General features: G+C 45.1%; 1 protein-coding gene across 5 annotated transcripts in view; it reads left to right on the top strand.

Annotated features, from left to right (window-relative positions):
• The window catches only part of MAPKAP1 (MAPK associated protein 1), a 241,155-nt gene that overhangs the window by 195,826 nt on the left and 22,874 nt on the right, over positions 1–22,455 (top strand). For all 5 annotated transcript variants that reach the window (XM_052647826.1, XM_052647827.1, XM_052647822.1 and 2 more), the window contains 2 exons: positions 259–399; positions 16,050–16,187. In XM_052647826.1, the coding sequence (XP_052503786.1) occupies positions 259–399; positions 16,050–16,187 (279 nt within the window). The remainder of the gene's footprint in view (positions 1–258; positions 400–16,049; positions 16,188–22,455) is intronic.

Raw genomic sequence — 22,455 nt, 5'->3', positions numbered from 1 at the left:
TTTCTGCCCTCTGTATGGCTGCTGCCCTGCCAAGGGGCTGCCATAGAACTAGGCAGTGTTTGTGGAATTAATTGTTGAGTGATTAATATGTTACCGTTCTCTGTTTACTGGAATGGCATTATTAAGTCATCGCTCAGCCTTTTCTTTTCCAAATTAAATAGCCCATATTATTTTAATTTATCCCAAAGCATTTTAAAGCAGACACCATTTGCCAAGCCTCATGTATCTTTATGTGTTAAACTGCTTTTTCCTCCCCAGGTTCAAGGGCAGACGGGGTTTTCGAGGAGGATTCGCAGATTGACATAGCTACAGTACAGGATATGTTGAGCAGCCACCACTACAAGTCATTCAAAGTCAGCATGATCCACAGACTCCGCTTCACGACCGATGTCCAGTTAGGTAAGCGTGTGGACAGGTGACAGACTTTCTGTAAGTGGTCAGAGTCGAAATGGGGAAGAGAAACCGCCTGCCGCTTTGTATGGCCTGAGTGACGAGCAGTGGTTTGTTTTCAGAGCACATGTTGAAACAATGAAATGTAAAGGCGCTCCTTTTTGCCACCTGAGTGCTCTGTCTTATCTTCTTTTTTATGAAGCAGAAGATTAGAAATAGAACTAACTTGAGACTCTTTTCAAACTGATTGACTTCTGTGGAGATCCATAATTTCCATTCTGTAATTTTCTCACATCCTCTCCTTAGAACTGCTTTGTAACATCACCACTTGCCTGTTCTCATTCCATGAATTCATTGCTATTCATTCATGCCTTTATTCAGGAGGCTTTTTTTAATGATCTCAGAAGCTATATTTGGATCCTCACCAGATAATCTGGAACTAAAATTCAGTTAATATGTGGGGTTAATTTGTTTCCACGAAGCCCTGAATGTCTGTTACGACTTAAACCTAACGAGTAGAAAGAGTGCCATGGTGGTCAGCATGATGTGAACACCACACCATCCTCCTCCTCATGGCCGTTACCCAGAGGTGTCCTCACGTGTGAGTGCTGCACACGCGTTACTAACCTACCTAAAATGTAGGTGCTTTGCTGTCTCCATCTGGCAGAGAGGGTATGAAATAGATGAGGTGCAGAGAGGTGACGTCTCATGCCCACACTCACACAGCAGGTGGTTTCAGGGAAGAATCCTGGTCTGGCTAATATGAGTGCCCCTGTTTCCTAACAGAGGACGACGGGAGGAGGGCAGTGGGTACAGGTACCTGGCTTTCTCAATCAGGGAGCTGGCCTCTTCCCTGGCTCTGCTGGGACCTCAGCCACAGCACCCCTTCCTGGGCATCCTGTACTTCATGTGTAAAGGGAGAAAGCTTGAATTCTAACTCTAAGACTTATGAATGTTCTATTTCTCACAAAGGTTTCATATGTGTCTCATAATAAAACCTTTTCTTACATGGGCATTAGTCCGGCTAATTTGAAATAAGTCTCAAAAATCTCTCAAATATCTCTTACCAGCTTGACTGACAGGAGCTTGAAGTAAGCTGTCAGTAGCTTAGTAATTAAGAGATGAGCATTGGCATCACATCTGGTTTAAATTGTGAGTCTGTCAACAACCAGCCATATTAGGCAATGTCTTAATCTTTCTGAGCCTCGATTCTGTTCTGTTTAAATGGGAATGTGAGTGTGCCAGCTGCTTAGGATTACTGTGGGGACCAAGTCAGATACTCCATCGAGCTTAGCCAAGGCCTGGCAGTTGGTAGACCCTCTTAAGTAAGATCTATTAGTGGAGATGCAACATAGTGGAAGCTTGGAGGACAGACTCAAGAGTTAGAAGTCTTGGTTCAAACCCTGACTCATTCGTTAGCTGTATCAACACAGGCAAGTGATGCAAAGCCACAGTCTCCTCCTTTGTAAGATGAAGGTAATAGTCTCTGTCTCACAGATGGGGTGATTATGGGGACCAGATGTCTTATCACATGTGGAATGCTTAGAAAGGCCCTGGCACATAGCAAGTGCTCAGTAAACATCAGCTTCTAAGATGATGGTGATTATGGCAGACCAAATAGAGAAATTAGCACCAGTATCTTAGAATCAGAACACACAGAACCCATCTTTTTTCCTGCTCTGTAGACCTCTTTATCCCTCCTCACAGAAAACCTCCAAAATGGTACAAAAGGCTTATTTAATGTTGATTGTTAAAACATAAAGTTCTTCAGAGTTTTTCTTCCTAAAGGTGCTTTTTCTGATATCTCTCATAGAAGTAAAAATAATGAGGCTGCTCAAAAACAAGCCAGAACGGGGGTGAAAGTACATGCTGTACGGTTCCATCTATATAATAATATTCAAAAATACACAAAGATAATCTGTAGACGTAATGACAGTGGTTATCCAGGGCTGAAGAGACTGCAGTGACTGGAGAGGGAGCATCTAGGGTGCTGGGAAAGTTCTGCTTCTTGGTCCGGGTGCCGATTACATGATTTCTGTAGACTTGGTGGAAAAGTCAGGTTTTATATAGTCTTAGGATTTATGCACTTTCTGTTTGTATATCCTCAGTTAAAAGTTTGCGAAGATAAAAGTGCTACTCATACATCGTTCGTGCTTGCCTGCAGTTCTTTCTCAGTAACAGAAGGTCTGCTTTTTCTGAGTGGTTCTAACTTTAAGAAGCCCAGTAACTAGCCTGACTGTAGTCGAGATAGAGGTCCAGGGTACAAGGCGGGGATTCTCCCAGGTGAGCATAATCAGCAAACCCATGCCTGCTGTTTCCCCAGGTGGAAAGCAGTGCCTTGGAAAGATAACCGATAGTGTGGACTTCTTTCCCAAAATTTTTTCTGAAGGGTAAAAGCCAAACTTGAATTCATCAGATTCTGATCTGTATATTCATTCAAAGGGAAAAGTTCACAAAAGGATCTGTGCCCAGACACCCAACTCTGCAGGGAACAGTGGGTTTGAATCCCAGCTTTACTGCTTACCTGCAGCCTAAGCTTAGACAAGTTCCTTCCTCTTTCAGTCTTCATGTTTGTCATTTATGAAGTGGGAATTATAATGTTTACCTTTCAGGACTGTGTATGAGCGTGGCCTGCAGGAGTTTATCGTAGTGTTATCCTGTCTTTAATGTTTATTTTATTTGTTGCTCTCTCTCCTGGTCCGCCATCTTTAAAGTATTTAATCAGATCACTCAGAGTAGGTAGTGGCTCTACTGGCAAGGGGCCTCCCTGTGGCTCAGCTGGTAAAGAATCTGCCTGCACTGCGGGAGACCTGGGTTTGATCCCTGGGTTGGGAAGATGCCCTGGAGAAGAGAAAGGCTACCCACTCTAGTAATCTGGCCTGGAGAATTCCATGGACTGTACCGTCCATGGGGTCACAAAGAGTTGGACATGACGGATTGACTTTCATTTTCACTTTCTGTTGGCAAAGTCATGGTGTGGACTTGTCAAGTAGGTGTGGTTGATGCTGGTAACCCAAGTATCTCTCTAGAGCATTGGTTCTCAGAAGCAAGATGACTGGGAAGCTGGTTGCGGTCAGCTCTGGATGTTTCCAGTGACACCCATAGCGCCCTCTGGTGGAGAGTCACAACTGAGGCACTGCTAAAATAGGTATCAGCATTTGTTTCCATTATGAATCTAAATTTAGTCTTTAGCATTATAAACAAAAGCTTCATTAATTAATCTTAAGTACAGTGATTTTGTGACAGTCGGATAACCATGCCAATGAGTACTATATCATGCAGTGAATAAGTCCACTTCCTATTCCCATGCACATGAATTCAGATACACACTTCCTCCTTGGAAAGCAAATGGTAACACCCTCTCATTCTCACATCAACAACAAAAGCCTGCACACAGCAGTCCGGAAATTCTTCCTTTCTGAAACAGAATCAACTGCGAAGTTCAGGGCAGCACACACTCTTTATGAGCAGTCAAGTGAGCAGCTGGATTCTGAGATCAGTAAATAATTTATTTTATTTCAACTGACTAGCCAGGTGCTTCAGATCTTTCCTGACACTGATGGATGGTCTCCTCCGCTCGTCCATCCTGTGTCAGTCAGAGCAGAGATTTCACTTGCCCCCTGTGGCAAGTTCTAAGCGGTAAGTGTCTGTGTGCGGCAGTCACCCCCAGTGCTGCCGATCCCAGAGAAGACCAGCCGTGCACTCTGAGGGAGTGGTACCTGAGAACATGTTGCCGCGGCTCGGCATCCCCGGGCTCCACGGGGCCGTCACAGCGGCCTGCCTCCCGATCGAGGAGCAGGGACCGATGCTCCAGTTTTACCATCTGCCACTTGTTTCTGCAGAAGTCAGGGGATAAGAGACTCAGATTTTGATCTGCAAGACCCCAGATTCAATCGACTTGCCACCAGACTTTTATGTGAATGAAAAACTTTATTGGAGGCCATTCATGAAATGTGGGGCAACAGTCTAATCTTTTTAAATAATATTAACAAGAAAAATTATAATTTTTAAAGTGAAGTGAAAGTCACTCAGTCACACCTGACTCTTTGCGACCCCATGGACTATACAGCCCATGGAATTCTCCAGGCCAGAATACTGGAGTGGGTAGCCTTTCCCTTCTCCAGGGGAATCTTCCCAACCCAGGGATCTAACCCAGGTCTCCTACATTGCAGGGAGATTCTTTACCAGCTGAGCCACAAGGGAAGCTCTATAATTTTTAAAAGCAGATATCATTTATCAAATGCTTGCTATATGCCAGGCACTCTGTTGGTCATTCTTGCATGCATTGTCTCCTGTGATCACAGGACTTTATTAGATAGTACTGATATTATCTCTATTTTTTTATGTGAGAAAAGTGGGGTGTAGGGGAAATCTAGTAAGTAGTGAAGCTGAGATCAGAACCCAAGACTGTCTGAGGCTGAGGCCTCTGGCTAACCGCAGGATCATTCCTTGAAAGCAGATCCTCCTTGCACCAATACTCTATTCCTATAACAACGTATGGTATACAGTGAACTTTCACCCCTTTACCCTATTTAACTGACACAACACATTGACAATGCTATTCCCATTTCATGACAGAAAACTGACATTTGGAGGAGTTAGTGAAATCCTGTGATGTATATAAAGCACTTAGTGCTTACTGGCACTTAGCTGTTACTTAACAAGTACTGTCTTGCCCTCCCCCTCAGTCATCACATACACAGTAGGATATCCATCCCAGGAGCAGAACTGGGACTGAAACTCAATCCCATACACTCAGTCCAGTCCATCACAGAACAGACACCTCGGTCATTAATAGTGTCCCTTCACCAAGGAAGTGATTACTTCTGGTTGGCCCATTCCAAACATTCTGTGCATCCTTCACTATTCTCCCTCCCCTGGCATCTGGAGGTCAGTGTCAGGGTAGCGTGTGTGCTGCTAGTCCCTCCTCCATTCGCACTGTTGACCAATCACGGCACCTCTTCCCTCTGGGCAGACCTGACCCCAGAATCCTTTCCAACACTGCCCAGAAGCAGTGCCCACCAATCAGTTGGTATTGGTTCTTAGGCTGAAATCTGTTTGCCATCCTTGCTCTACCAGCCCAGAAAACTCACCAGACAAACCCATCATGCCTGACTGTTCCTATATTTCCCCAAAACATTTTGGATTTTTTTCATCTTGTCTGCTTCCCTTCCATGGTAGGCCTAAAAGTACAGGTGCCCTTTAAGTGTAGACCTTGCTTGAACTTACACCAAGTTGAGATTTTTTTCCCATTAACTTGACCTCCTGTGTGCTTGACCACAGGATCAGGCACTAAGACATGCTGCTGCTGCTAAATCGGTTCAGTCGTGTCCGACTCGGTGCGACGCCATAGACGGCAGCCCACCAGGCTCCCCTGTCCCTGGGATTCTCCAGGCAAGAACACTGGAGTGGGTTGCCATTTCCTTCTCCAATGCAGGAAAGTGAAAAGTGAAAGTGAAGTCGCTCAGTTGTGCCCAACTCGTAGCGACCCCATGGACTGCAGCCCACCAGGCTCCTCCATCCATGGCATTTTCCAGGCAAGAGTACTGGAGTGGGTTACTAAGACATGGTTGCTACCCAAACATCCCAAGGTTGGGTAGCAGGTTGAAGTAAGTTTAGGGAAATTGACTCTACAAGCGTCAAAAGGTAGACTTCCTTGATGGTCCAATGGTTAAGACTCGGAGCCTCCACTGCAGAGGGGCACAGGTTCTGTCCCTGGTTGGGGAACTAAGATCGCGTTTACCACATGGTGTGGTCAAAAAGTTAAGAAAAGGATCAGATGGCGAATGCCAGCCATGATCTAAGAAGCCCATGGTATACTATCAATAAGTTCTTGTTAGCTGGCTTACAGAAACTGAATTAATTATGACACACCAGCCAAGGGGCTGCCAATAAACCCATGTAAAAATCAAGACAGGGAAGGCCTTTCATTTACATGGTACCCTAAAGCAGCAGTTCCTACCATGACCGTGTATCAGAATCACCACCTCCTGGCCTCTTCCCAGATCTGTTGTCTCAGAATCTCCTCTTAATTGTGCGGTTTGGGAAATGCAGTCTCACAGTATTCAAAGGACTTTCTTGCCCCTTATCTGTTTGTCCAAGGCTTGTTTTTACTGATTGGGCAGGTCAGCCTGGTTTTCCCAGCACAGGGTCTCAGGCTGAGAAGTGTTATGCTGGCCATGCCACTTGTGCTAACTTGCGCCCTTCACCTTCTCAACTGTCAGTATTGACCATCTCCACATCACTAAAAGAATATGGTACTGAACATATAATATACCATGAATTCCATCCATGAGATTATTGTGTAAGATTATAAAATAACCTCTACCAAAAGTTTCCATGGTTACATCCATTCTCTCTTCATGAAATAGTCCATAGGCATAATCACAACACTTGTGATCACAGTAGTTTGTTAACAGAAGTATCAAGTGCAGTAGCACATACCTTAGAGAAGCAAAGAGGGCTTCGTCTTAAACCACCTCCAATCAGGTTTGTAATGGCTGCCTGGAGCATCACGCTAAGGTAGCATCTCAAGCTGCATCTGAGAGCAAGGTCAACTCAGTGATTGATTAAAAATGTCTGCCCTGGGCCTGAACATGACGAGAGGCAGCGTGTTTGCCATCTGTTGTCATTATTTAATCCATTGGTCAGTACCAACAAGCCAGCCCTCAAGAGAAGACCTTATCACAGTGTTACTTTTAATACATAGCATGCAAACTTAAGAAACACATTACAACACAGGACTGCCTGAGTGAAATCTGTATCTGTGGCCTGGTCTTATTACTCCTCAGGCTGACTCTGACACTAAAAGTAGTAACAGGGCATCCCTGTTACTTTCCGCTGGAGTACCTATGGAGTATAGTTCAAGTAATGACACAGTCCTGAAATGTGTGGTCTTAAAAACGGCCTGATCTTCCTTCCATGTTTCCATCTCAGATTGAATACTAAGGAGATAACCCTTCTCTGTGTAGAGACACTAAAATGTTCATGGGGAGACATCCGTTGTGCTTAGCTCCAAGATCCCTGGATCCACTGAGTCATTTGAGAATGCAAATTCTAACGTTCTAAAGTACTTGTAACAATAAGCTAGTAACAAATTCTAGTATTAAATGATGATTCTCTTCCTATTGCGGCAACATTTTCTGAACCAAAAGTTGGAACAGAATTTAACAAATCCTAGTGAACCTGTGAAGTAGCAAGACAGACACCATCAAGACTTCCTCCAAAAAATGTCTTTACCACATTAGTGCTTAATGCAGTGATCAAGTTAAGGGAAAATCTCCTGACGGAAAATGTCAGAAACTCGAGGGACTTTTTCTAACTGTATGCTTTCCTTTCCACTCCCAGATCTTCTCTTTTGAGAATCCCTACTGGGTAATCCAGGATTACTAATGACAATGTGCCAGGCTCCTCCGATGGCTAAGAAAGAATTAAGAACTGGAAAAAGTGGATAACCACTGGCATAGTGAAAATGAATGGGAATCAGATAGCTGAAAGTTGACCAAGGTTCCGTATTCTTTTTACCACTTCCTCATCCTTGGCACTTGAGCTCCACCAGTGTACTGAGTATGGGGAAGATCTGCTATTTCCTCATTCTGCAGGTGATTAATTACAAATTCTCTTAAGAAACAACATTACTGCTTCCTCACATTTAAGTTCACCTGAGGTATAGTTGCTAAGTCGCTTCAGTCGTGTCTGACTCTTTGCAGTCCTTTGGACTGTAGCCCACCAGGCTCCTCTATCCATGGGATTCTCTAGGCAAGAATACTGGAGTGGGTTGCCATGCCCTCCTCCAGGGGATCTTCCCCACCCAGGGAATGAGCATTGGCAGGCAGGTTCTTTACCACTAACACCCCCTGGAAACCATGTATTTACCAGGAGAATATTTAGTTTGGGAACCTAACTTCCCAGTATAAAATCTTTGCAACTGCCTTCTCTACAGCGAGAATTTCACCCTCATCCAAGGATGGGTGTTACTGAGATTAAATAGTCCAAGGTCTTGTTTAGTAAGCGCCTTGTGCTGAGCACCGTACTGAGTTCTGTACAGACATGGTCTCATTCATGGTCAGGCCACCTCTGAGTTTGCATTCCAAGGGTAATGGTCTAGTCAAGTATAGCAGACTTGTCCCCAAGTCTCTAACTGATCATACACTGAAATTGGCCGCATTTAGCTCTGGATCCTGAGTGGTTTTGGGATGTTTATCCACTTAACAGAACCGGTGATCCACTTGATCTCAAGAATGTAAGGTTCTACTGATCTCATTTTGGATCCCTGATAAATTGTCGGAGACTGTGCATTTTATACTGCAATACATTTGATCATTATAAAAGTGCATAGTGAGATATACTGGGTCTTTTTAAGCCCCAGCTTATTTGTTTGGGGATATGAATTATGTTGTAGCTTTGTCACTAATGGGTGACATCAGACAAGGCATATCCTAGCCCTGAGCCTCAGTTTCTTTGTATGGAGAATGAAAGTCCCGGACTGGGTGATCTCTCAGGTCTCATTAAGCCCAAACAGCCTGTGTATCTATCTGATCCTGTGTGTAAATTCAGAAAAGTTTCAAAGACTTCCCTGCCTGCTCTGTGGATGCTATCGATTGCTATATAGATTTAGCAAAATCCACTCTGGCAAGGAGTTGTTCAGTGGCTCTCCCAGGGGGCTTTTCCAGGCTTTCGCAGGCTATAGGTAACCGGAAGACAAGAGGATTGCAGAACTGTGTGAAAAGCGACTCTGGGATTTAACAGTGGTGGGGCTTTTGTAGTCTCAGACTCACGGTTGTAGGAAATTGATGAATGAACCACACCTCATGATGTCTGAGCAAATAAACAGTAACTCGGGAAATACGCTGAGGTGTGGAATGTTAAATGCCCTAATTTTTGCCAAACTGGTGTTTCAGCTTCTCGGAAGGCCATTTTAAGCGTGCCCTGAGTGGGGCTGTGCCTTCTAAGAGTCACGCACGCCCCTCTGGGACGGTAGGGAACAGCTTAGGGGTCAGAACATGTGGACTCAGTCCCATAGTCCCGGGCTTCAGCCCCGACGTCGCTGCTTACTAACATGAGTCACCCTGGGCAAGTATGTCATTTCTCCTTTCCACAGTCATTTTTAGTAGTAATTCTGATACCAGTTGAGCCCTTATAATGTCCCAGGCACTCTGCTCTTTTCTATATGCTTAGGCCATTCTACCTTCATGATTCCCTGGAAGTTGGTACTGTTTCCCCATTTTACAAGGGAGGAAGCTCAGGCTCACCAAGGGAGACTGCCACTTTGCCCAGGATAACATCAGCAGACCAAGATCTCCAGATTGATGACCTGGAGACCATGCAGGGCAGGGGTTCCCTAGCACCAGGGTTTCCACAACTTCAGGTGTGAAAATATTCTTCCTGATTTTGAATTGAACTCTTGGAGGTTGCCAGGAAGAAGTTTGCCCTCTTGGGGATAGGAGGCTATTGCCAGGATTCATGGGGTTGAGAGCATTGGTCTCCGAAATTGGACAGTCATTCTGGATCCTGGTGCTTCTCATACTGGGGTATAGAGTGGCTCCCCAAGAGAATCACCCCCCACCCTCACCCCAGACTAGAGCCTGCCAGGTCCCTTGTTCATACCCCTCCCGTGACTCTCCAAGCTCGCATTCAGTGTCCTGACCATCACCTCTTGATCTGTGTCACACCCCTTAGCCTAGTGCCTGACTCCGGATAACAGCAGTCACGAGAAGCAGTAGCAGGTGTCCCTGTGTATGTGAATTGCTCAGTCTTGCCCGAGCCCAAGCTCAGTCGCTCTTTGCAACCCCAAGGACTGTAGCCTACCAGGTTCCTCTGCCCATGGGATTCTCCAGGCAAGAATACTGGAGTGGGTAGCCATTCCCTTCTCCAGGGAGTCTTCCCGACCCAGGGATCAAACCAGTATCTTGTGCATTGCAAGCAGATTCTTTACCACCTGAGCCACTAGGGAAGACCACTAGCTATGGATTAAGCACTATTGCTGACACTTTTACAAGTCTTATTCATTCAATCCTTATAACAAGCCCATGAGGTGGATTCTATTATTGCCAGTTTTTAGCAAGTTTCCCAAAATCACAGCATTAGAAAATAGGGAAGCTGATCCCCAAAGTCAGAATCAGGAATGTCTGACTCCAGAGTTCCCTGTCCGTAACCTCTATGCCACTGCCTTGAAATACAAACTGGGCTGCTCCTGCCTTTCTGGTAGAAATAGGCTGAGCTTGTGATAAGTTGCTACACATGAAAGGACCCAGCACAAAGGTTGTCCAGGGTAGGTGCCCAGTCTGTGTTAGCAGAAGTAACACATAGGGCTAATTTCCTCTTAGGGAAATCTTTCAGTTAGCTAAAACAGACACAGGTCTCCTGGCGATAACTCTAAGGCCTTGGACAAATCGTCTCCCCAGAGAGTTGTATATACGTTAGAGTTGCATTTTTGTTTATTTTGAGCTGTCTTGTTAAGGAAGGATTTATACGCTGGCGTTGATGTAGGACAGCAATCAGGCAGTGTTTTCTGCTTTGACAGTTGGTGTGATAGTTTGCTCCCAGTGAAGTTTGACTCACTGTATCTGGAAGCTGTCAGAAGTGGGAACATGAAAAGGTCATGACGGATGGCTTTGGATAAGTGGGTTGGGGAAGAGAGCTGGTAAAGGAGACAAATGGCCTCCCTTGTTTCCGAGGGAAGGGGCCAGCCCTAGCCGCTTCGGGCCAGCCTGCGTCCTGTCTTCCTCCTCACTGGCTGAGCCTGCTGGAGTTGAGCCTCCCAGGCACCGTCGGTCAGAGTGGCACCTGCGTTTGCAGCCCTGTGGCTACCGGAGGACTGCTCGGGGGAGGTCGTCTCCAATTTAGGATCACTTCTCATCATTACCAGTTATAGAATTTAACATACTCCTCTCCTCTCATGTTTTAAAAATTAGGTGGCTCAGACAGTAAAGCGTCTGTCCGCAATGCAGGAGACCCGGGTTCGATCCCTGGGTTGGGAAGATCCCCTGGAGAAGGAAACAGGAGCCCACTCCAGTATTCTTGCCTGGAAAATCCCATGAACCGCGGAGCCTGGTATGCTACTGTCCATGGGGTCACAAAGAGTCGGACACGACTGAAGGACTTCACTTTCACTTTCTGAATTCTAAAGTAGAAACCAACCCCCACCAAAAAAGTCAACTTTTAAAATGATGTTTGTTTTTATTTGGGTGAAATTTCCACTGGCCAGAGTTGACTTAACCAATGAAGCAGATCCTTTTGACCTCTTTTCTATAAATATTTTCCCTGTCCTTTTCACCTAGCATCATAAGAATTTTTCCAAATCACAGCTTTTTTATACAGTTTTTCATGGTTGCATTGTATTCCGACATGGTTGTCTTAACTAGTCCTCTGTTGTTGGCCATGTAAGTTAGAGAAATGTAAACTTAATAGAAACCAGCTTTCGCTTCTTTTCTTGGGCATATATTTATCATTTCAATTGCCTGTTAATCATGCATAAACGACACTTCAAGGAGTGCCTCTGCCTTTCCTTCAGAAGAAAGTGAAATTGTTAGTTGCTAAGTTATGTCCGACTGACTCTGTGTGACCCCATGGACTGTGGCCCGCCAGGCTCCTCTGTCCATGACATTCTCCAAACAAGAATACTGGAGTGGGTTGGCATTTCCTGCTCCAGAGGATCTTCCTGACCCAGGAGTTGAACCTGGGTCTCCTGCAATGCAGGCAGATTCTTTACCAGCAGAGCCACCAAGGAAGCCCTTTCTTCAGAGACTTGACACAAAAACTTCAGCCAAGGAAATCAGAACCATGCTCCGCGGTTGAACAGAATACTGATAAAACTTCATGCTTCAGTTTGCCACATATGAACAAAATTAAAGGTGTGCATTTATTGGCTCCTGCTGCTAAGTCACTTCAGTCGTGTCCGACTCTGCGACCCCACAGACGGCAGCCCACCAGGCTCCCCAGTCCCTGGGATTCTCCAGGCAAGAACACTGGAGTGGGTTGCCATTGCCTTCTCCGATTTATTGGCGCATTTGAATATTATTTGTTCCTTGGTGAACATGGAGAGAGAAGACTAAAGACTGGGTGAGGAGCAATGGGGTAAGTCCCACACTCAGGACCCGGATGGCTCTGGGTATGAACACGACTTTCCCACTTAAACCCTCCCCAGCCTTAGACCAGCGCCTTCCCCTCTCCTAGCACGGGTTACAGCACCTCGCACAGTTCTGGGGGAATAATGCTGGGGCTGAGAGGACACGCTCTGGAACCAGGTTACCTGGCTTTCTTCCCATTCTGGCTCTGCCCCTTAGCAGCTGTGTGAACTTGGGCAAGTTACATCTCCTCCCCATGGTTTCAAGTTCCTCATCTATAAAGTAGAGGGAAACACAGGAACCGACCTCATCCGGTGGTTATGAGATTGGCATCAGTGCACACGAGGGGTTCCTACCCTTTCTGGCACAGAGTTGGTGCCAGTTAATGCCTCACCACCCTTTACCCCCGACCTGGCCTGTAGCACCAGCCTCCAAACTGCTCTCCCCTCCACCAGGCTGCCTTGTCCTTTCAGCTCCAGGCCGGGGTCCGAGAGCTCTGTTTGCTTCAGGCTGAATTCTGCAGTGGAGGCTGGGTGTGCTCAGTAAAGTGGGCTCCGATGGTGCTGCCACTTGTCCGGCAGGAGCGAGCAGGGTCCTGTGAGGCCGTGTGCCCCGCTTTAAGAAGCCAGACTCACACACATCTCAAGGAGGGGGAGATTATTTAATGTAGAAAAGGATTTTTCCCATCAGGAGAGATTCCCCTACAGGCTTCTTTAAATAGTGACTCCTCTAGGCAGGCAAGTGTTTCACAGATCATTAACTGCTTGACTGAAAGCCTGCAGGGCAGAGAAAGTTAAAACTAAAGTGTTGGGAGCCCCTGCCAATTACAGATCAATCCAAAATGAAGATAAAGTATCTCTGAAACTAGGAGTCACTGGGAAAATGTGATTTGATTCAGAAAAAATCTGATTTCCACGCAGCTGTTTTGAAATACACCGCTTGTTTCAGTGGTGTTCCACCTGCCTGCCTGTCTTGATCCTAATGCATTCAACTCCCACATCTTCATCCCCAAACCGCAGACTTGGGGGTTCCCCTTGGTGAATGGTGACTGCACACTAACCCTAGGAAAGGGTGTGTTTGGGAAAGTGTTCTCGTGGTGGAACAGAGCTTAGGCTACTGATGCTAAGATACAGCCCATAATGGATGAACTCTACAGGAACAATTTGCAGATAAAAATCATAGAAGTTAAAGTGTACTTTACATGATAAAAGAAAGATGAAAGAGGACGAGAGTCTGTTACATCTGAGATGGTTACAAAAGTCCTGCTTTGTGAAGTAGGCTCTGTTGAAAAGATTGATGCAATGGGGAGTGACCTTGGCTTGGAGCAGGAGCTGGTGATGTATGTATGCGCATCCCTCTGCTAAATGGACCCAGATTTGTAGCACTAATATACATGGGAGCCCAGAACCAAACTCAGTACGGCAATAAATCAACAGCCACTTTGGGTGTCATTTCTGGTTTATATTCCACTATTGTTCTATCACTTTAATTCATGTCACTATCATCTTTTCATCTGGAACAGTTTTATATAATTTTCCAGTGGAGTTACCTGACAAATCCTATCAAATTAACAAGCTACATTAACAATATTGACTGACTACGGCTTCAGGAGTTGCAGGGCCGTAGAACAAAATTTTAAAGCCGTGTCTCTCTGATGACGATCGTCCCCCTCCCTTTCTGAGAAAGGAACGTGGGGCAGAAGAGATACGCACATTTATTTTGCTCTGCTCGTTTTGACTTTTATAAATGTCAAAATAAGAAGCAGAGGAAAGTAGGGAGGGGGGAGCCACTTACAACCAACAATCATGGTGTAAGTACTTTTCTTCTTTCAGGGAACTGTAGAAATGTCCAGATCTTTAACAATTAATGACCAAATTGGAGGGAAGAATGTGACTGGGTAGTCATAATCTATTTTAAGTGAAATGTAATAAAATCAGTCTCCTGATACATTCTCACCCTCCTGAAATCGTCTAGACCTGAACATCCAGAGTCAATTGGGCTGATGACATATGCCTAATTGAAATATGGCATTCCTGAAAGATGCCTAATGACAAATTCCGGCATTCGATTAATTAAAAAAATACCAATTGTTCATCTTTTCCTAAGACCACACGGTAATGACTGGGGTTAAGCAGCTGAACTGCAGGGTCTCCTTCAGATACGGCAGGTGACACGGTGCTGTAGTCTCTCCAGCCTCCTGCCTTTGTCTGGCTGCTGTCTGGGATTTCTTTATTCATAAAATAAAATGGAGACGAGTGGAGTGCATAGCACAACTCATCACTAGGATTTTGTATTTCTGTTCTTTTTTAATTTTAAATGTGGTCCGACTGGTCATTGTGGTCTCTTGGTTTTTGTTTTTTAATGTAGCTATTTTATCTGCCTTATCTTTTGGCCTACCAAGTTTTCTCACGTGATAGTTTAAAATTCCTGAGCGTGATCCATAGGATGAAATATGTTAACTCTTGTTGTCTTTTCTGTTACAGAATGTAGATGCGGTGATTTTAACGGTTTCTTATATCTTCATTTTGCTTGTTCTCACTTTGACCCTGACCTTGAAACTGTGGCTTAAAAATTAATTACTTTTAAGATTCCTTCTGGGGCCCACTCTGGAAGGATATTGAAGGGTTTCGTTTCACTTCATGAACAGATTCCTCAGTTTTCAGTAAAAGGGAATCGAGAGCTTCTAGACTAGATGTTATGTGTCAGGCTGGGCACCATCTGCTCGGAGATCCAGGAGAGCGTGGCTCTGGTTTCCAAGGTGGTCCCAGGACACCCTGCCTCCCTGGCGCTGTCACAGTTCTCCCGACAGCTTTGCTCCCAGTCGCTGCGCAGTGTGTTATGTCTCTCAGGGCTCTGAAAATGAAAGCTGAAGTCCCCATAGTTAACATTCTGGTTCCCTATTAGAAAGCCTTTGTTGGATAAAGTGCATACCCAGGGCTGTCTCCCTTAGTGGAAGAGCAGTGCCTCCACAGCCTGAAGCCGTGCGCTTGGAAGGTTTTACATGAAGCACCTTGTGGTCCTCCTGTGACTTCCTTTAAATATGCTGTGGACAGTTGCTTAGTGTCAGAGAGTTCTTCAGTGAGAGAGAAACTTCCTGTGTTTGGTGTGGAAGATTTTTCCAGGTCAGAAGCTCTTCATTGGTAGCCTGACTGCTTAGGCATAGGTGATTTGACAGCTCTGCCTGCCCAACCCAGATCTTCTACAACAAAACACAGCAGAGACCACTGATGAGAATTGTTTAGATGAACCTTACCTTACAGTGTATTTCACTAACGATACTTAGGTAAGCTTTATATTATATCTTTTCCAAGAAGGAAGGCTTCATCATACCTTCGTATATGGATTTTGGCTGCTGCCCCTCTCCCCACCCCGACCCCGGCTCACTCACCCAGGAAGCCAGACAGGCGGCTTCTCCGTGCCATTTGGAGTCTCCTTACATCTGTCTTAAGAAGCCCATGGCATTCCCCGAAGCCCTAGAGAGAGTTCATGCTCGTTCAGTTTAGGATTTACAAAACAGGTCAGATGATTTCACTGAAATCACTTACACCTCATACTTCTCGTGGCTTCTCTTCTGTCCTCCCCTTGGCCTTACAGGTATCTCTGGAGACAAAGTGGAGATAGACCCTGTCACGAGTCAGAAAGCCAGCACCAAGTTCTGGATTAAGCAGAAGCCCATCTCGATCGATTCTGACCTGCTCTGTGCCTGTGACCTTGCAGAGGAAAAAAGCCCCAGTGAGTAGTGCCTTTTATTTATGTCTCCCTTCTCTCTTCACCCCGCTTCCCCTCTGTGTGCTGGGTGCCAGGAGAATATATTGCCACCGTGTCCTTTTTTCCTTGGGTCTCTTTAATTCATTACCAGAAATTTCTTTTAATCAAATGGGATTGTGTTGTGGTACTGAGAGCCTGACACGGGTCCCTCTTCCGCTCAGTCTTGATGGCAGTAGAGGCGCTCACAGCGGCTCCTGACCTCAGTGCCCCCCCACCGCCACCCCCAATGGGGACTGGGGGCTGGGGGCAGCTTCCTGCCAGGAATCTGCACTCCCCAGAGCCCTCATTTCACTTTATGCTCCCTTCCTCTGCCTGTTTGGGGGGCTGGACCAGTCAGACCCGGACCTGCCTGCCTTCCTGGCCAGATCAAGGGAAGCTGGAGAATTTCCCGTGGCAGCTGAAGACTAGATTTAGATATCCATCATGCCAGAGGTGTCAACACCCTCCAGATTATTGGCAGCTGCATGACCTACCAGCTCGTAATTAAACCCCCGCCTGGTGCTGTGGAAGAGATCACTGCTGGGCTGGCACGCCTCTGGTTAAATTACCAAAGTTGATACAGTCCAAGTGTATATTGTAGCATATATATTTTTGCAGTTCAGTAATTGAGGATAGCCTTTAGATTAATCATTTTTAGGACTTCAGTCCCATGAAAAGACAGAAAGGACACAGATCACACTGATACTCCTCCATGGAAGAAAGGATTTGTTGATTTGCTGGTTCTCGCCTTCAGAGCCTGTTTAGAATGTTGCCACCCAGCACGCACCCCAGTAGCGTAGCTTCCAACTCAGTAACTTGGAGCTCCCAATTTGTGTTAGTCTCCTTGATTCCAGTGTCTGCTAAATTGGGAACAAAAACAGGGAACAGTAAGAAATCTAAAGGCCAGCGAGTGTCTGTAATGTGGCTCCAGTTTTTGAGATGAAACCGACCAGACAGGGGCCTAAAGAACAAAGCCTGGGCCTGGATCCCACCTGGCCTCGTTTATGCGGGGGTGTGTAATTGTTTCGTTGAATCCAGCCGTGCTACATGGTCTCCTCCTTTCAGCTCCATAGCCTACAGCTGAGCAGGAAGGGGGACCCTAGTGGTGCAGGGAAAGGAGGAAGGCCATGCTCACCCCGACCCCCGCACCGTCCCACCGTCCTGTCGTCCCAGTGAGGCCTCGGGGGCCTGCAGAGACAGCATGGCTGCCAGAAGGAGTGTTGAAAAACCGCCTGCTGCTCTGGGGCCCTTGCCCAAAGACCGCCAGATTCCCTCCTCCTTTAGACAAACATCTTTTTTCCTAATCCCTCTCCCTCGAGCTAGTCAGCCAATAAAGATATCATCATTCTAGCGTCTTTCTTCCCAAGAACTCAAGATGCTTTGAAAAGTAACATTTTATAAATGCGCCATGTCTCTGAGAAATGAGAGGCAGTCCACTTACATGTTACATAGGGGGATATGCTGGAGTGGAAAGGTTAGGGAAAGAGCTAGAAACAGGATTCAGATTTCCCTTATATTCCTACCAAGACACTATGCGAGCTGGGCTGGGCTTCAGGCATCAGAAGGTAAGGGATGTAACACGCCCAGCCTCGTAGGGAATAAAGCAGAGATGGACAGCCACACCCTCCTGTGGCCTCTTGAGGCCACTCAGCCAAGAAGTACTTCTCACACATCTCTGAGGGTGAGGCCAAGTTCCAAAGTCTTAGGGATCCAGAGCAGACCTGGGCCCCGCCATTTCAGTACTGACAGCCCAGCAGGAGAGTCTTTGTCGTATGCTCAGACCTACTGGATGGTTCTGTGTAAAACCTGCACGTGTAGGTTTTGTTAGAGGTTCCCCCTCTCACTCTAGAACTGTGACCCTTTGTGAGCAGAGAGGTACACTGCCTGCCCCAGTAAAACACTTCCTGAATCCTTGTCTCCATCACAGCACTTTCAAACCATGTCCCTTAAAACTCTGGGTTCTCGGGGAACTGCCAGGGCCTATGTGTGTGTCTGTGTGTTTGTGTGTATATGTATGGGTGTGTGTGTGTAGGGCAGAGTTGGGCATGAGGCTTCCCCTTCACCCAAAGGATTCTGCATTTAACTCCAACCAGTTTGTGGATTCTGCACTTGAAAAAGTCAATTGATAAAAAGGATTTTGCTGTTTTTAAAATATATATATATATATTTGAAAGTTGCAGGTTCACAAAATGAAATTCAGACATTGACTATTTCAGGCTAGTGGCCCATAATTTCCCGTCCTGAATTTGGACTGTGGTCTCTTTGAACTACCAGCACACAATCACACGTGGAATTTTGTGCTTCTGCTCTCCCCTCTGCCTGGAATACGCCTCCAACCTGACCCTTTCTCTCATTTATGGACACCTCCGTTTCCTCACACACGGCCCCCTCATTTGTCAAGATCCAGCTCCCAGTGTCAAGACTTTTTCTGTAATTCTGCCCCCTGGAGTTTGCACACACCCCTGGTAAAGCACCTCACATACACTGTGTGTATTTGAGGTCTGACCCTCTCTCCTACCCCCATCTCCATGCTGAACTCACAGAACAGAGACTGGTTTCCATAACCTTGTCCCCTAGCTCAGCACCTTCAGGGTTGTTCTTGGTGAGTGTTTACTGTCGTGAAATAGAACTTAATGAGGCCACAGTTTAGAAACCAAAGTTATTCAACGACATTTATATTGTAAAGTGTCCAAACAAAGGTGTATTCAATGAATCAGCTTGATGCTGTTACTGTTTTATGATTTCCAGTATCTCCATCAAATTAATTCATTGACTTAATCTAAAAAGTTCATCTTCAAAACCATCATCAGACCACAGAATTAATCTATGGGGCTGCTGCTTTTTTTTTTTTTAAGGATTAATGGTAACCCTTTTTTATCTTCTCTGTCTGTTGAACCTTAGAAAAAAGTTATTTTAGCAGCACTAAAGAAATGAAAGTCACTATATTTCATAAGTTTAGCCTGTGATTTTTATCAGCATAGTGATGTATGTTTGTAGCTGAGTTTACATCAAAAATTATTCTTGGGGCCTTCTTGAATGAATTATGGCAAAGAGAGAGAGTCTAGAAGTAGATAAGGTTTTTTGATTTCTGCAATATATTTCCTTTTTCATGTTTTTATCTCTTATAACACAAGTGTCTTGCCGAAGACTGGAACGTGTGACCAACTGGAATAATTTAGTTGTGAAAACAGAGCAGATGTGTTATTAAACAGCCCTCTTTACAAAAAGGCAGTAAGTGTTTGGAGGATAATGAAGTTGTCCCCAGTCCTACTTGAGACATGTTTGTCAGAATTTTGAACAGAAAAGAAATGGTTCTTTAAAACCTTCGAATATGGCCAGTTTGCAGTATTTATTGAGAAAGCTGCTGTCAAACCATTAATTTGGTCGTCATAAAGAACACAACTCAAGTTTAATTGATGCCGAATCCAAAATGTATGAGAATAGCTGACTTGGCAAAGGGACTGAGCATTAAGAGCGCCTGCAGTGAAACACGTAATTACATACACTGTGGCATCAGAAAGACCCGGGCTCTGAAGCCCTGCTCCATAAACAGGCATGCTATGGCGCTCTCCTTCCCTAACTTCTCCCTCTTTGGCCGTGTTCTCACAGGGATGATTCATTGCTCTGTCCCTGTGAGTGTTTAAGACTTGGAACTTAATCACTAAATAGATACATGCCTTAAAAAAAAAAATGTACATGTAAATATGGACTCTTAACAAAAATTAGTTGAAAGAAGCAGTGTGTCCACAGCCCTGAGAAATTAAGAATAAATTCTGCCTTTCTGGATTTTAAAAAATGCTGTTTGCCGCTATTATTATTCAAATCAGTGATGTCTAAGTCAGATTTTGCCACTCCTTAGGGTATCTTTTGCTGTTTTGAAGGATATCACTGACCTCTCAAAGATGAATTAATGTGAATTCATTTTAACTGAACGAAGATTTGTATACACCGTATAGAAGAATGTTTCCAACAGAAAAAAACCACAGTTGAATTGTCTCAGAAATAATTCTCCATCCTTATAAGGTCTAGACATAGGCTTTAAATGTGGTGGGCGCCCTTTTTAAGTCCTGGTTTCAAATTTCAACAGTGAAACAAAAGCAAGGACCCTTTCTGTGAAATTAGCACCCATCAGGGACTCTGAAGCTGTATTTAAATAAAGTACCAGACTCAAGGATGCCACGTCTGGTTTTATCATAAGAAGGTTGTGCAGGTTTAGAGTCTTTAAAGGAAGCAGCCTATCATTAAGAAATCAGATTTAAACTTTAATAAAGTAGCTGTCGTCTTTATAGCTGAAAAGAGCTCTGTATCTCAATTAAGTATAGATGATATAAAATCTTAAGGAAGCAACATAATAGAAGTAACCTGATTACGTTCTCTTGCAATAGTATAATTTAAAGGAAATCAGATTCCGTGGATGCTGGTTGTGTTGGGGGGTGGTGGGGGGATTGTTTGGGGTTTTTTTGGTTGGGGGGCACGGGGGCAGTGGTTCAAACCACTGTTTGGATCCAGGGCAGGAACTCTTTGAGACTGTGAGTTAACCAAACTGCAGGAGACTGTTAAGCCCTGGTGAATAGAACCTGCTGGATATTTGAGCTGAGATTCAGTTAAGGTTTGGAGTTAAATTCGCTGGGTTTATTGGTGACCTCCCACTTAAATGAATCTTTCTTTTCATAAGTACTTGACAAGATCTGTAAAGTAGTGTATTTAATTTACTAATTAAATTAAAGCTACTGAATAATGATTTGTCCACATTGATTTAGCTTAAATAGGAAAGATCAGCATTGTTGTGATCTTCAGCAGCATTAATGGCCGAGCCAGTTAGACACAAAGGCCTCTTGTGTTTTATAGGTCAGGAGTACATAGGTAAGCCCTGGCTATAATTGAATTGCCTGCACTGCACCCTGCCGTTGCAGATTTCCTCTGCCTCCCCGTTCCATTGTTGCACTGGGGCTTAAGAGAATGTTAACGCCGTAATAGGCACAGGGCCTTCCCCATTATACGTCTTGCTATCGAGCGGTTCTGCATGACTAGTTAAAGAAGATGGCAAGAAGATTAATGAAAGCCGGGCTAATACAGAAGGGGGTACTTTTGCAAGACTTCTACCGAGGAGATATTAGAGCTGAACCAGAGCTTGGCTTTTTCTTTATCCTGTGACCTTTGAACCTGCCTGACTGTTGAGAGCTGCCAGGGAAGTCGACATTTTGATTGATGTTGGTACACGAGTCAGTCTTTCCCACTGAATTCCACATCTGCACAAAAATAGCTTTTCCAGCAGAATTCATACTGGCTCGAAGTGATAGCCCAATTGATGGCTGAACTGCTGTTATGTAGTCTTCATTTAAACCTAAAAGTATCTGATGGTTTAATTCACTATCCAGTTTTCATAGATTATAAGCCTTCACTTATATGTTCTTAATGGGTTTATCAACCCATGGTGAAAGAGCAGTATTAAGGAGTGTTCAAAGATTTGCAAACAGAGCTCCAAGGAGGCTTTATGGGGGAGTAAAAGCAGTCATCAAACAAACCCTTCACCATCCTTAAAAAAGAAAAATCAGTCTGAGGGCCCAGGCAGACTGACCTTCAGGTTTTTGTAAATAAAGCAAAGTGTCTGTTTCTGGAAAGCTTTCCATGGGGGAGTCTGGAACCCTGCCTCCGCACTCCACCTGAGCCCCAGCTTAGAGCTGCTCTTGATCCAACCAGATGCTAGTTTCCCTGAACTTGACCTTGAGACACTAGCATTCTCTCCGAAAGGGATTATTATGGTCTGCTTAGAAGACAGTACGGTGCAGAAAGGAACCTCTTCATTTGTTCTCACTAATTTTGTTACTTTGTTTGTGAAGCTGCACGCCTCGTGTGTGTGTGTGTGTGCGCATGTCTGCACACACGCGCATCTGTGTGTACAGCCCCCACCCTTTGTCCCAATAAAGGCAAGTGAGGAGACTGGCAAAAGGACTCTGGTTTTGTTACTAAAATCAACTTGGGCACGTTGCAGCTCATACATTGAATCCTCTGACCACCTGATTTCTTGTCTCCCTACTTGACAGGAGTAACTCTAACAGACACACACACACACACACACACACACACACACACACACGTTGATGTGACAAGTATCCTAGCTCCTAAAAGAGGTGGGACCCAGGAATTGTGTCATATTCTTTAGAGGCCCGTGAGATTGTGGGAGGGACATGAGGGTGAGCATTCAGCTACCGCTGGGTGAAAGAGCTACACCCCGAGGTTTGTGGGTGGGTGG

This window comes from Budorcas taxicolor, chromosome 11 (genome assembly GCF_023091745.1).
Source record: "Budorcas taxicolor isolate Tak-1 chromosome 11, Takin1.1, whole genome shotgun sequence".
Classification (NCBI taxonomy): domain Eukaryota; kingdom Metazoa; phylum Chordata; class Mammalia; order Artiodactyla; family Bovidae; genus Budorcas; species Budorcas taxicolor.
This window is presented reverse-complemented; position numbering and strand designations above follow the sequence as displayed.